The following is a 16,068-nucleotide window of genomic DNA, read 5'->3' as shown; positions in this document are numbered from 1 at the left end:
TTCGAGAGGGTTTGATGAGAGTCGTCCAGTCATCTGTTTTCAGTTTGCAAGTTTACCTGATGGGTGTGGGGTCTTTATTTTGAGTGGCTAGGAGTGTCGTTTGTTATTCACAAGGACCCTTTGGTAAACTTCCAATAATTTAAGTTGTATTCGGCTTCTGATGTAGTTAATGGCGTTTGGAGGACGATTTGAGTTGGTGTTGTGAATGAAATTTAGAGACATAGGAACTCTGTGACCTTCGACAGGGGCGTGGTAGATGCGCTCAAAGTATTAGTTAAGTAAATGTTTGGTCTTGGATTTTTGAAAAGTTGTAATCCTTTTACGTATCCCAACTGGGTTTTGAACCTAGTGGATTGCATGAGGCTGGTTGTTTAATGTTTTCTTGAGTTTGAGTTGGTTGTTCCTTATTTAAATTGGAAGGTGTCCCTTGGTAAGAAGGTTTACAACTTTTAAGCTTAAAAACTATCATTTCCATATATAAGTTAGATGGAACCTTATCTTATTTTGTGAAATTTAATCAAGTTTTTCACAAAATTGTTTTCATAAAAACTAAAAAAATAACTTTCTCAAATAAAAGTAAAAATTTCATTAAAAATATTATTACTCTTTCTTTCTAAAAAAATCTTGTATTAATGTTTTGAGCAGTATATTTTGCCAATCAAAATGTACTAATTTTTAATTTTTATTATTATAATTTTGTTTTAAAACATTTGTTTGTTGATATTCAATTATGTTATTTAATTATATTTTTTTTAGTTTGTTTTTTTTTTAAATAATATCTTGTTTGCTTAATTTAATAGGTAAAAGACTAAAAAATTTAGGAGTAGACGTTTGGAGATGAGTGAAGTATCAAATGAATTGGTAGACAATTATTTCTTCAATTAGATTTTATTGAATTTAATTGATATGTATTTGGTTAAATTCAATTATGTTCTAAAATTGGATGAATGATAATCATATGACAAATGATAAAGGATAATGAATTAACTCAATAATCAATATGTTTTCTAATTCATTTTATTCATATTCCTTTTAATTTCCCAACAACAACAAAAAAAAAAAGCTAAAAACGAACCATCGCATCACTATAATATGACTTCAATGAACTCATTCTGATTTATTTTGATTTATGAAACCGATGTTCGCAAAATTGAAATGCTTAAAATATATCTAATACTAATCTCTAATAAGACATAAGACATGTTTAATACAAAATTTTAAAAAAATATTGTTTAATATTTAATATTCTTATATTCATTTGTGTTTAGGTTCACATATTTATCCTTAAAATTATAATGAATATATTTATGATTTTGAAAACATTCGTAATTTTAAAAGAGGAATTTATTCATCATAATTTCGTTTAAGAACTTTTATAAATGATTTTATACACCACAATTTTATAAATGATTTTATACGTAACTTAATTGTCTTTTTTTTCTTTTTTTTATCAGCAAAGAATAAATAAAATAAAAAGGAGACACTTCAGGGGTATCCCAACCCTTATACAAAACCCCAAATACAAGTAATCTAGTACCCTACCAACTAATGATCCAACAATACACAATCCCAGTACAAAATATAAGAACCCAACAAACACAGTTACATCAACCCACCAAAAAGGTTACACCCTCAAACAAAGATATACAAGAGGTTTTTGACATCAGGCTGAATTACCATAACCAAGTGTCAAACTCGATAATAAAAGACACATCACCCAACAACTAAGCCAAATCTTTGTAACAGGCAAACTGTACCAAAAATAAAAAAACTAACATCAACAAACCGATCCTTCGAGGATAGTACATAGACCAAATATTGCCTGCAAGAAAAACGTAACAGCTTCCAATCGCAGTTCTGAGCAAAGAACTCAGTCTGGCCCTGCCAAACAAAATGTCCAAGACAACCGCAATACAGAGCAGAATCATCAGTCTGACCCTGCCAGATAGGAAATACCAAAACAACCTGCACAACCACTTAAAGCTTTCCAAGCCTCAGTCTAGCCATTCATATAAGAGTTACCAAAGGAACCTGCGCAAACCACACCACAACTACCAAAACTAGGAAAGAACGTTAGTTAAAAACACAAAAAATCAGACTTTCAAATACCTCATACAACAAATAGGATCCAAACACCAGTCTGAGTAAGAGAATGCAGCCGATTTTTCTTTTACTGTGACCCAAGACCAAGTCTTCCTTTGTGCCACGGTAAAAACCTCCACTAGATCCACCCGCCCATTCTCAAACACAACCTTATTCCTATGATTCCAAATTTCACTCACAAAACCTACCCAAATACCCCCCCAACACTTGGTAACTGCGTGATTCAGACCAAAAGGTTTGAACATCCTAAAGTGCATTTGTGCATCACAATCTAGCACCAACGGGAAACCCAACCACGTGAGACACATACCCCAAATTCTCCAAGAAATCTTACACTCAAAAAATAAATGTCTTACCGACTCTTCTTCCACACCACACAGAGGGCACCGATCGCACATCAAAGGTATACCGCGTCTTGAAAGATTGTCCTTAGTAGGAATAGCATTACGTAACACCCTCCAAGCCAAAAAATGTGTCGAAGGTAAGGTCTTTAAAGTCCAGAAATTCGCGAACAGATCCTCCCCCACTACTGACTCCTCCCCCATGAGGCACTTATATGCTACCTTCACAGAGAAATCCGTATGATCCACATCCCTCCATAGCCATTTATCAGGTTTAACTCCACCTTCTCTTGTTAACCTTTTGGTATCCAACTTCCGCATTAGAAGATCAAGTAGACTGGATTCCCACACAAAAAGATTTTTTCTCCAACGCAGTTTCCAGGACCAACCATTACTACTCCAACTCCCAACTTGTGACAGAGTACAACCAATATCCAAGGAGATTAAATATAATCTAGGGAATTTATGCATTAGAGGGATGTTTTCCAACCACTTATCCTCCCATAATCTGATTTCTTTCCCATCTCCTACTTCCCACCGACCTCTATCTTCAAAATCAAATCCACACCCCTCTAAGTGCCAAACTTTCCTGAGGTCCCTCCACCACATCGACTCCTTACAAGACTGATCTTGAGATCTTAAACCCCTCCACCCACCGTACTTAGACTCTATAATATCCTTCCAAAACCCACTCTCTTCAGACTTAAGTATCCATATCCATTTTCCTAGAAGAGCCAAGTTAAACTTTTCTATGTCAATGACCCCTAATCCGCCATTATCTTTCGATTGACAAATCTTATCCCACGCCACCCAAGCAATTTTCCGGTTCTCTGACCCCCATTCCCACAAAAAGTTTTTTTGTAACCTTTTCACTTCCCTCATCACAGTTACCGGCATATAAAAAATGGAGACATAGAAAAGCGGTAGGGACGTAAGCACCGATTTGATAAGACATACTCTGCCTGCCAAAGAGAGGGTTTTCCCTTTCCACGTGCTCAGCCTATTCCATAACTTAGTGATCACACCTTCCCAAAAAAACACACCTCTTATGATTCTCACCTACCAACACCCCCAAGTAATTGAAAGGTGCCTTCATAATGTCACAATTAAGGATTGAGGCGAAAGTCATTGTCTGATTTATATTCACACCCACTCCCCCAACCTTACTCTTGGAGTAGTTAACCTTAAGACCAGAAGCAAGTTCAAAGCATTTCAGAATAGCCTTTAGTGTCAGAACATTTTGGGTTGAGGCTTTACAGAAGAAAAGAGTGTCGTCTGCGTATTGCAACATGCACACTTTTACTCGCTTTTCCCCGACTTCAATACCTTCTACTAGCTTCTTTTCTTCCGCCTGCCTAACTACCCCTGCAAGACCTTCAGCCGCAATTAGAAAAAGGAACGGTGCTAAAGGATCCCCTTGTCTTAGGCCCTTCAAAGGTTTAAACTCAGTTGTAGGGCTTCCATTTACTAACACAGATATTGAGGATGATTCTAAACAATTTTTTATCCAATCAATCCACTTACCACAAAAACCCAATCTTCCCATCATGTAGTAAAGAAACTCCCAACTAACTGAGTCGTATGCCTTTTCATAGTCCACCTTAAACACCACACATTCTTTCTTTTTCCTTTTTACCTCCTCCAGTGTCTCGTTAGCCACTAACACACTGTCCAACAAACCTCTTCCTTTCAAGAAAGCAGACTGTCTGGGATCAATAACTTTGTTTAGTACCCTTTTTAACCTTGAAGAAAGGATTTTAGAGATAATTTTATACACACAACCCACCAAAGAGATCGGTCTAAACTCATTCAGTTGTTGTGGATTTGCAACCTTTGGAACCAGGGTAATAAATGAGGCATTAGAACCTTTCGGCCAACTTCCACCCTCTGCAAACCTTTGTACCGCATTCACAACATCTTCTTTTAAAAAATCCCAACAGAATTTTATAAAGCCAAAATTAAAACCATCCGGCCCAGGACTTTTGGAGTTGTCACAATTCCATACTGCCTCCTTAACTTCCTCTTCAGAAATACTTCCAACCAACATTACATTGTCCTCCCTAGATATCCCCTTAAACCGAACATTATCCAATCTAACCAGAGGACTTCCCCCCCACTAAATCTGCCCTCAAAAAATTCCTTCACTCTAACCTTTACTTCGGTTGGGTCTTCGCACCACTGATCTCTGACCTTGAGACCATTAATCCCGTTAAACATCCTCCTCCACTTAATGCTTGAATGAAAAAATTTTGTATTCAAATCCCCCTGACTTAACCAACTGAATCTTGCTTTTTGCTATAAAATCGCCTCTTGTTTCACTCGGACTTGCCCCAGGTCAGCTAACAGTTGTCTCCTTTCTTCTCTATCTTCCACACTCAAGTCCCCCTCGTCATCTTTTCCATCCAGATCTTGGACTCTCTTTTCCAATTCCACTCTTTGTTTATTCACATCTCCAAAGACGTGTTTGTTCCAGTTCCTTATATCAAACTTTAACCTTTTCAATTTCTCCTTTAAAACGTACAAACCGTTTCCCCTGATATCGTAGCTTACCCACTTAAACCTTACAAATTCCTTAAACTGACCGTCTTTTTGCCACACATCAAGACATCTAAACGGTTTTGGACCCCAGTCGATATTTATCTCCTTTAACACTAAAGCACAATGATCTGAAACCGATCTCCCTTCTGCATACAATTTACTTCCCGGCCACTCCTCTAACCATTCAAGGGAGACTAGAACTCTGTCTATTATGCTCTTCACTGTCCCATTAGGTTTGTACCAGGTAAACTTTCTACCCACCAAAGGAATATCAACCAGACTAGACTCCTCAATGAACTTATTAAAGCTTTGTATTTCACTTCCATAATTTGCATTATAATTTTGACCTCTTCTCTCCCCAGCACATCTAATAGAATTAAAATCTCCAGCTACACACCATATTTTTATTCGGTGATTTTTCCTTATCTCACATATCTCATCCCAAGTACTTCTCTTTTCTCTTAAAGAGCCTCCACAGTAAATATTAACTATTATTACTTCCAATGGCTTTCCTACCTTCCATATTCCTTCAATAATTGAATAGTTGTTCCCACATCTGAACCCTTTTAATTCAAAACAATTTTTCTTCCACATTGTGATTATTCCTCCACCATTATTAACTGCTCCAACCTCAATCCAGTCGATTTCATTTGATCCCCACATTTGATAACACTTTTCCTTACTAAAATGTTCGCATTTTGTTTCCTGCAAGCAGATAAAACCAACTTGTTGTTCTTTAATGAGCTTACTAATATACTTCCTTTTTATCATTCCACCCAAACCCCTAATATTCATACTAATCAGCTTCATCATTAACGACATTTTGCCCAACCCAACCTAAACCCTCATTCCCGTTGTCCCTTTCTTCCAAACTTTTTAACTTGTTTAAAATATCAACCTCATTTCCAAACCGAGAGTATCCTACCTTCTTTCCTGAATTCCATATTCTATCTGCTTCCACCTTCTCGTTATTCAACCAGACCAAACAGTTATTAGTATCATTATTAGTAAAAACAGTAGAACTAGATACTAACCTTACATTCGTTTTGTGAGAAATGAATACATCGGAACGTGTAGGTCCCACCTCTTATGACTTACTGTTGCTACATTCCCCAACTTCCATCACCCTTTGCCTGGGATTGGGTAACACAATACATTGATGGTGAAGAAGCATGTTCCCCATAGGGCTCACGGAGGTGCCCCCAGAAAAAGTTGCAGCCATGCACAACGGTCTACGGACCACCAAAGAATACGCAGGATTGCTACCAGACTCCGATGACGTTTCCGCCACCACCAAATCAGTGTCTCCGGCATGTGGAGTAGGCGTGGCTAGGCAATCCGGAGTGACCTTCGAAACACATGCAGCGGCCATTGGAGAACCACGGGTAGAGGAAGACGCGTCAACGGCAAGGGGAGCCTCCGTAACGGCGTCGCGCCTGAGACCGCAAACGGAGGCCAGGCCCTTGTCGTCGTGGCCGGCGGAGGCCAGACCCGTGACGTCGTGGCCGGCGGAGGCGTCCTCCGTTCGTGGACCACATCGCACGACCAACGGAGCCATTGCCATGGTTGCCGTGAGTGTAGACGAGCCCCACCGTGTGTACGCTGTCGCTACCGAAGCTCCATCGTCGCCGGCGGCCGCAACCAGTGGTGGGTGATGGACGCTGCAAGGTTGACCTAGGGCCACGTCTGCCCTACTTCCCACACCAGATAGTTCTGATTCAGTAAGTTTTGGGCCAGATCCAGCTAGGCACACCCCCCTCTCTAAAGATTGAAATTGGGTCCAATCGTACTCAAGAGGCCCAATATCAACAAAAAGACTTTTAATCTCAATTAAGGTTTGCCTCTGCCCACCTACCTCATTAAATGCAACGTTATAATCTCTAGACAGCCTCTCTACCTCATTAATGCAACCATCTTGGCCACCTAACCCATTAATTACCTCATTAAGTTGTTTATCATATTGTTTTCCACTTAATTCCTGAGCTTCCATGTCATCACACCTAGTTGTTGCAGTCGCATACTGGTTCTGTACCTCCTTGCGGCGGAGCTCCGCTTCCTCCACCGTCTTGTCCTCCCCTACACCGCCATGGAAAAATAAATTACTACTGAACTCTGACTCTTCCGATTCACCACCCTCTCTCCCTGCGAAACTACCAAGTTCGTCATCAGAATTAATTTCCCGTTCACCAAATTGGCTTCTTCTAATTTTATTGACAGGTTCTTCTTCAATAGCTATTTGACAAATAGTCTCATTAATCTTCATGCAAAATGACCAACGAACATCTCTTGCTACAGGCAATTTAATTAAGACTCTTGCAAATTCTAGTTCTTCCATCTCCAATGTATCCTTATCAATTTCTACAAGAGTTCCTACCATAGCCACAATACTTTCCAAACTATGTCTACTCCACAGATTCAAGGGCTACCCTCTAATTCTAGCCCAAACAAATTTTTCTGACACCGTAAAGTCTTTCTCCCAAGGGGTAATTGATTCAAACCACTCTTTATTTTCCTCTATGGTCTTTTTAATCAAATTCACATATTCTTCCGACAACAATACGCAATTGCCTCCCATGAACTGCACTAGAATAAATTTAAAACCACCCAAGATAAAACTTTCCTTCATATCCCTAGCCAAATTTGGTTCGACAGTTTTCCCAATGAAGCAGTTGTCTAACCACTCTGAATGATGCACCTCTGCCTTGAACGCTATGTGATTCTTCGTCCTTTTTTCCCCTTACCACCTTTCTCCACAGTAGAAGGGTACGTTAACTTTTCCTTTTCCTTCCAAACGTTAAGACTCCGAGTACCATTAGACTCTACGTTCCACTTCTTCCTTGGTGCGTTGTCTCTACTGACTATTGGTTTGGGAACTACCTTCCTAACGTACCTTGGCTCCCTGTCTCTGCCGAATTTTGGTCGGTTTACCCTTACTTTCCAATAACCAATCCAAACTGAATCCAATCTCCTTTCCAGGTCTACCACATCCACCACACCTTGAAATTTGACAAACCCAAACCTCTGATTTTTGTTATTCATTCTTCTAGAAATAAACACGTCAACCACTCTTCCCCATCTCTGAAACACTCTCCACATGTCCTCCTTTTGGTATTCAGGAGGAAAATTTGTGAAGAAAAAATTAATGCTTGAGTTCTTCATCCCAGAACCCCTCTTCCTCACGATGTGCCACTCCCCCTCTCTCTCTAACATGGTTAACTTAATTGTCTGTATAAAATCATTTCAAAAGCGTTGTCTTTACAGTTGAAAAAGGTAATTAGTAAGGTCATTGATGTCAGACAGTCTGCTTTTCTTGAAGGAAGGGGTTTGCTGGATAACGTGTTAGTAGCCAATGAAGTTTTGGATGAGGTGAAGAGAAAGAAGAAAAGGGGCATTTTCTTTAAGGTGGATTTTGAAAAGGCATATGACTCTATGAGGTGGGAGTTCATTTACTATATGTTAGAAAGGGTCGGATTCTGTAGTAGATGGATTCATTGGATTAAGGGGTGTCTAGAATCGGCTTTAGTGTCAGTTCTTGTGAATGGTAGTCCGACTAAGGAATTTTTGCCAAAGAAGGGACTTAGGCAGGGTGACCCGCTAGCTCCGTTTTTGTTCCTTATTGCAGCTGAAGGTTTGGCGGGAGTGTCAAGGATGACAGTTGAGAAGAATATGATTGATAGCTTGGAAATTGGAGGGAAAAAAGTGAAGGTAAACATGTTGCAATATGCCGATGATACCATATTCTTTTGTGAAGCAAACATCAAAAGTGTCTTTAATATAAAAGTGGCTTTAAATTGTTTTGAACTCTCTTCTGACCTTAAGGTGAACTTCTCGAAGAGCAAGATTGGTGGCGTGGGGGTCGATCAGATAATGATTCATCGTTTTACGACTCTTCTAAATTGTGAAGTGATGGTAACTCCTTTTGTTTACTTGGGAATGCAGGTAGGAGGGTGCCACAAGAGACGGGTGTTTTGGGTTGGGGTGGTTGACAGTCTGAGGAGTAGATTAAGCAGGTGGAAAGGTAGGTTCTTGTCAATGGCAGGGAGAATTTGCCTGATTAAGTCGGTACTTTCCTCTATTCCGTTGTTTTATATGTCCTTATTCAAAATACCCTCTGCGGTAGCAAATGAGATAGTGAGATTACAAAGGGATTTTTTATGGGGGTGGGGATATGATGGAAGAAAGGTTGTCCGGGCTTCTTGGAAAAAGGTGTGTGAACCACATGAGACCGGTGGTCTTGGCATCATTGACTTAAGGGTTTTTAATTTGGCGTTGCTTGGTAAATGGATTTGGCGATTGAGATCTGATAAGGGTAGTTTGTGGAAGGAGATTCTTGAGTCTAAGTACGGGGGTGGAGAGTTTTGAGAAAGGGAGGGAAAAGTAGTAAGGACTCTCTTTGGTGGAGAGATTTGAAGGAGGTTTGGAGTTCGGAGGGTTGGGGTCGGAATTTTGAAGATGCTATCAAGTGGAGGAGTGGTACAGGGAAGGAAATTGTTTTCTGGGAAGACAATTGGGTGGGCAACGGAGCTTTGAAGGAAGTTTTCACGAGGTTGTTTTCCTTGAGTTTGTCAAAAGAATCTAAGGTGGCCGAGTTTGGGGCGTGGAATAATGGGCAATGGGCTTGGACATTCGCCGGGAGAAGGAGTCTTTTTGAATGGGAGAAGCAATTGGAGTGCCAGTTCTCACAGGTAGTACAAGGTGTGTTTGGACTTGGAAAAGGAGGATAGTTGGGTCTGGAAGGATGGGGAGGGGTTATCATATACAGTTAATTCTGCCTATAATCGTCTTAGGAGGGGTCGGGAAGGTGAGAATGCCATTGTGTTTAAACAGCTTTGGAGATGTAAAGCCCTGCCTTCTGCACTTGTTACTGCCTGGAGGGTGTTGGAAAATAAGCTAGCTACTAGGGTTAACTTGGAAAAGCGCGGGATTGCAATTGAAAGTCCTTTATGTAGTCTTTGTAGGGTGGAGGTGCAATCAACTAACCATTTGTTTTTTGAGTGCAGATTTGCTTGGCTAGTGTGGAGTCGTTGTTTTGCATGGCTTGGAGTGCAGTTTGTGTCCCATAATGATCGACTGCTAAATTTTTTCTCAGTTTAGATTGTGTAATGCGTCTGCTTTAGCAAGTGAGATGTGGGGAATGATTTGGATTGCAGTGGTAAGTGAGTTGTGGAAGCATAGAAACAATGTAATCTTTAATGGGGGAGTTGTCGATGGTTTAAAAGTGGCTGCTTTGGTTCAAGTGAAGACTTGGTCTTGGATTACGTCCAAGTCTCTCTCTGTTTTGTTCTCCTTTTCCGAGTGGTGTCTCGAACCTTTGGTCGGTATGACGATGATTTCTTGAATTTTTTTTAGCTTAGATTGTATGGGTTGAGTTAGGGTTGTTTAGTAATTCTAGGTGTCTGGCGGTGTGAGTGTTGAGATGGAGTGTCTTAGATATTTTATATTTATATAAGGGTTGAATCACTCCCTGAAGTGGTTCATATTTATTTATTTTTTATTATCGATAAAAGAAAAATTGTAGTTTATGACGAAATTTAGTTAATTTTAGAAAGATTGATGTATCCTATGATGAAATTAAACTTGAATGATGAATGTGATGGGTCGTTACAAATTACAATCAAACTTAATTCTAACCACTCGATTTTGTTTCATCATTAAAGAATGAAAACGATCTCTCATTAAAATATTTGTCTGTTAAAATATTTTACAAATTAATACTTGCAAAATAGAACGAACCATATCAACTACAATACCAAATTAAATTAAAAAATATTAATTCAATTTCATAAAATTAATTTATAATTCAATTTCATAAAATCAATTTATAATAAAATAAGATTTATATATTATAATTTAATTATATTTCAATCTCCAACACTTTTTTAAAGTAAATTTATATTTTTTATTTTATTTTTTATAATCTTTCCCTGTCATTTTCTTCTTTTTGAATTGTGAAGGAGACGGAGAAAGCAATTGGCATGGGGAAAATAACACCTAATCACATACATTCTCCTCCAATTTATTATACCCTTAACATCAAAAATTATATATCAAAATTCAAATTATTTATTAAAAACCATCTAATCAGTTCGTGCTTTAATTTATTACTTAATTATCAATTGGTCTTTAATTTATTAATGAGTTTATGGTATTTATAATCAAGATGTGGAGTTCAAATTTTGTAAATAAAATAATGTTATTGAAAGAGAAATTTTAAGTGAAAATTTTGAAGTTAAGTTTTTTTTTACAAATACACCAGATTTTATAGTTCAACATAAACTTTTATAATGACCAAGTCTAAACTCTGATGCTTTTAAGACAATTATGTATATATCAATAATAATTTTTTTTTATTAAAATTTTCATCTACACACATCTCTTTATCTGTTCAAGAGCCATCAACTTCATTTATATTTATCTTTCTCATCAACACTCATCTTCTTTACTCACTAAATTTTTATTTTATTTTATTTTCTATGATCACTACAATAAAATTATTTTTAAAAATAAAAAATAATTAATCATTATATTAAATAAATTAAATATTATTTAAAAATATTATTATTATTTAAAATAATTTTTATTATTATAAAATTTATAAATAATTATTTAATGATTTTTTTACTATATAGTTTTTAAATTGATACCTCATTAGTTACCAATATTTTACCTACTAATTATATATTAATTTAAAAATTTAAATATTAATAATCTAATTTAATCGTAATTAATTATTATTTTTTGTAAAATTAATTTTTTATTTATTGATTTTCTAGGGATGAAGGTTATGCTTTCAGGAAATTTAACAAGCACTTGCTGATGAAACTTATGCAACAGTAACATAACATTCATGGTACAAAATAGTGAATCATTAACCAAACATTTAAAAATTAAATATTTTTTCATTATACTCGTAAAATTAATTTTATTTTTGGTTCAAACTTTATGTCATCCAACTTGTCTGTAATAATTGAAATAATTTTTATTGAAATAATTTAAATTTAAATTGATAACAAAAACCAATTTTATGTTATAATATAAAAATTAAAAATATATTTAATCCAATATATAATGATTTTATTGTTTAGATAGTTTGAAATTTGAATCAATATTAAAAACTAATTTTATGTTGTAGAAAAAGAATTAAAAATATATTTAATTCAATATATAATGATTTTATTGTGTAAAAGAGTAGTCATTAGGTTGAATTGCTGCTGCTGAATTTTTTTTGGAGATGTTGTTCCTTGTCTTTGAATATGTTCAACACAACTTTTTTTTTCAGATTTTGACACATTCCTTTAATGAAATTCTGTTTAACATTGAGAAAAAAGAATCAATTATTGTTTTTGGAAATTGAAATCAATGATGAACTAATTAATAAATTGGAGAAAAGGCATGTGCCTCAAAATTTGTGTTCTTATTATAACCTAAACAAGGTGGTGGAGTGTTGCATGGCACTTGACTTTTGTTCACCAAGTGGATGCTTTTCAAACCAAACACTAAAATTCACCAAAATTCAAACATCAACTTTTTTTTCACCAAAATTGTTAGCAATATACCCTCACTTTCTTCTTGGTATATTCTAAAAGATTTTTGTTTTCATTTAATTGTGATTTTCAAAATTTAAGATAACTTATTGTTTTTATTATTTATACTCCTATTATTCACTTAATTTTTAATTGTGTTGTGATGTATGGAATTTAAACTTTCACACTTTAAGGAGTATTTGTGTTTCTCAACCTTTTACTTGTTCATTATTTGTGTTGCATTATACATTTTTTTATTGAAACTCTTTAGAAATTAAAGTAAATTTATTATTTGATCTACATAAGGAGATTAATTACTATTAGATTTGATGAGAATCTAGTGAGCACTGAAATAAATCTAAAGGTTATGAATTTTTTTCTCTTTTTAAAACTTTAACTTATTTTTTTCTCAGATAAGCCAACAATTTTATTGAAATGACAATCATAAGAACAGATGTATAGCAGCAAAAGGATTACAAAATCTTTGTCTGCCAAAACAACAAATTAAAAAGGTAAACAATTCCAATTTTTTATATAATAACATTATAACTCTTAATAATATTATTTTATATATTTTAATTACAAATTTATTTTTTATTATATATATATATTATAAATTTACCTTAAATTTATATCCATCAAATCAGATAGCTGTATACAACCCAAAGAAAAGTATCATTTTTCAAATTGAAATCGAATAAATAATGTGAGCAACCATTTTCAATTTTCAATAAACGAATAAACAAATTTCAATATTGCTTCTAGTATAGTACATTCCTTTACCAAGGAAGGATGAAAAGGTGAAGAAGATAAGAGAAATCTTGCTTCATATTATCCTATATTTACATTAAACAAACCCATTTATCTTGATCAATCTATCAGCACTACCATTTTGGTTTATGCAAATTTGGCAACCCAAATCAGAGAGGATAATCACCAGCATCATCCCTCTTGATTAGTTCTTTTTTGGAGTTCCTCATGATTGAAAGATCAAAAGGCCATAATCTCAAACAACCATTAGTGGAGATAATGGTGACAAAGGAGGCACACTAAAGATGGTTCCCATAAGATCAGTGTCCCAAAAGCCTTTCCAACAAGATGGAGTCAAAGGGCACACCCCTTTGGGAGAGGGCTCTTCTTTCTTCATCACCTTATTACTATCCTTATTGCTAATAATTAACTCACTTTCTTCCTCTCTTTCTCTCTTCACACCAACCTTGATGCAGCATGAAACTGATTCTTCACACTCTCCAACCTCCAAAGGGAAGTTCAATATGGCTTTGCTCCCTCTCATCTTGAAAGCAGCTTTGTCATAAGCCTTAGCAGCTTCTATGGCTGTGTCAAAGGTTCCAAGCCACACCCTTGACCCTTTTCTATTGGGGTCCCGAATTTCTGCAGCAAACTTCCCCCACGGCCTTCTCCTAACCCCTCTATAGTGCTTATCCTCCCTGCTATTGTTGCCATCATCCAAAGATGAAGAAGAAGAAACTTGATTGCTGTTGTTACACATGGTTGCACCTAGTGTTGTTTTTGCTGTTGTTTCCATGTGCTGTGGCATCACAAGACCAGAGGTTAAGGAAGGGATTTTGATGTTTTTCAAGGAGGGTTTGCGGTTGCTTAGACTTGAGGATCTTGGAGGCTTGGAGAAAGATGTGGTTTGAGGCATTTGTGTGTTGTTGTTATTGCTCATGTGAACTTGAAATTGAAGTTCTTGGGGCAGCAAGTAATCAGTGATGCAAATATCAGATGGTGAAACTGAGGCCCCTAAGGTGTTTGGGATGCAAAAGGTGAAGTTGGGTTCAAAGGTTTGCATGGTGTTGTAATTGAGGTGAGTGAAAAGGGAGCAAAGTGCTAAAATTGGAGAAATGGGAGAGTGGAGAATTGAATTGATTGAGTGGAAAATGGGGAGTGAGGGGCATATAAATGTGAAGAAGGGTAGCAAAGAATGAAGAAGTGAGTTTCTAGATGGGTTCCAAGATGGTGAGAGGAAGCATCCTTTTGATAATATCAATAATTGAGGTTAGAAGAAATGTCACGTCTTATGTTATTTGTCGTTTTTGGAATTTTCAAATGTCAACTTGACTTGTGTTATGTTTATGTGTGTGGAAGTGGGACCTTCACTTCACCAAATGACTCTTCCATGCTTCTTCCTAACAGTGCCAATAAACTATAAACTTTATTTAATTTCAAGTTGAAGCTTTTGGTCTCTTCATGCTTATTATTTTACCTTAAATGTTGTGTTTATCTGAGTGCGTGTCAATTTCCCACAGTTCCTGCTTCCAGTGTGCAAAGAACTATGAATCCTCATCTGATAAAGATTATGTAAAAGTAAAGTTATGCATTCAAAATTCTTCTTATTAAATTCATAAGTTGCTCAATCGGATACCAACAATTCCTGGTTACACTCATATTTACGACACCATGACCTATGCAGCCAAGAATTTAAGAACTCTTAGATTGCTTGTAAGAATATTGAAATTTTTGCCTTCAAATGTATTAACCCACAAAATTACTATTCAGTAAGTTTTTATCATTTTCAGTCAAAAAAATGTTGTTATCATTTTGATAAACGTGGGTTAAATACTTTATATATTTAGCATGGAAAGAAAAGGATGAGCATCAGATTTAATGTAAAGAGCAAAATGTCAAAAATCTGAAATAAAGATAACAGCTGGACGATTTGGTTGAAGTTTGAATGTAGGATTGAAAATTGATATAGTTTATTAATATTAGGGATTTGAGTATGTTGTAATTGGGAGCAGAATTTTACTATGAAGAAAAATTCACGAATTTACAAATATTTTTTTACATATATTCTTTTAAAATTGAAGTTTCACTTGCTTTAATGTTTATTATTATTTGTGGTAAATTTATGTTTTGTATTATTATGGTTCCAACTTTGAACATCTCTTAAAGTTTGTTAGTTCCATCTCTTTCTTTAATGCACCCTAAGTAATATGAACAAAGACTCGTAATCATTGCCTTTCAATTCCAATAAGAAGACTCCTCTTTGGCATTTCATCGAACAGGTTTTTGACACTGCCAAAGTCGCTCATTTCAAGATGGGCTTTTATTATGATAACAATTGTTTCAATGTCACGATGTTTAGAAACATAAAAGAGCATCCAGCCAGCTCCCACAAGAAGCATCAAACCATCTTTGGCAAGTGAGTTGGTTGAACAAAAGGGAGACTGAGTGGTGGTGGGACTCTATTGTTTTTGAAGGAGATGGTGTGAACAGATAGGTGCAGGGGACAAAGTGAATGGGATGAAATCATTCAAATTTTATTATTTTTCTTGATGTTGAATCAAATGAAGAAAACTTTGAACACATTCCATTTGGGTTAGTGTCTACACTTTACTAAGGGTGTGTGGATTACTTCGATATTTTTTCCCCAGTTGCTAAAAGGACCTTGGCATGCATGTCACTTGCTTAGGCTTTGGTTCATCCATCATTTGGATTTTAACCATGATGCTTTTCTCTATGACGATCTTAAGGAAGATGTTTCTATGGAAGTTATAGAAGGGCTTCTTCAAAAAGATAGATTATTGTATTCCGAATTA

The 16,068-nt window shown here is 36.0% G+C and overlaps 2 protein-coding genes across 2 annotated transcripts; both read right to left on the bottom strand.

Annotated features, from left to right (window-relative positions):
• Positions 1-4,739: 4,739 nt before the first annotated feature.
• Positions 4,740-5,645, bottom strand: LOC137829452 (uncharacterized). The gene has a single exon (XM_068636256.1). It carries the CDS (start codon positions 5,643-5,645, stop codon positions 4,740-4,742), a length of 906 nt encoding a protein of 301 aa, XP_068492357.1.
• Positions 5,646-13,222: 7,577 nt separating this feature from the next.
• Positions 13,223-14,693, bottom strand: LOC137830455 (Integrase-type DNA-binding superfamily protein). Its single transcript, XM_068637811.1, has one exon. It carries the CDS (start codon positions 14,316-14,318, stop codon positions 13,512-13,514), a length of 807 nt encoding a protein of 268 aa, XP_068493912.1. The 5' UTR covers positions 14,319-14,693; the 3' UTR covers positions 13,223-13,511.
• Between the last annotated feature and the right edge of the window lie 1,375 nt (positions 14,694-16,068).

Source organism: Phaseolus vulgaris, chromosome 7, assembly GCF_051622355.1.
Source record: "Phaseolus vulgaris cultivar YP4 chromosome 7, ASM5162235v1, whole genome shotgun sequence".
NCBI classification, from domain to species: domain Eukaryota; kingdom Viridiplantae; phylum Streptophyta; class Magnoliopsida; order Fabales; family Fabaceae; genus Phaseolus; species Phaseolus vulgaris.
This window is presented reverse-complemented; position numbering and strand designations above follow the sequence as displayed.

Bases quoted from the DNA above. Each gene is read 5' to 3' on its own strand.
- LOC137829452 (XM_068636256.1), bottom strand. From the start codon at position 5,645: ATGTGGGGATCAAATGAAATCGACTGGATTGAGGTTGGAGCAGTTAAT.
- LOC137830455 (XM_068637811.1), bottom strand. From the start codon at position 14,318: ATGCAAACCTTTGAACCCAACTTCACCTTTTGCATCCCAAACACCTTA.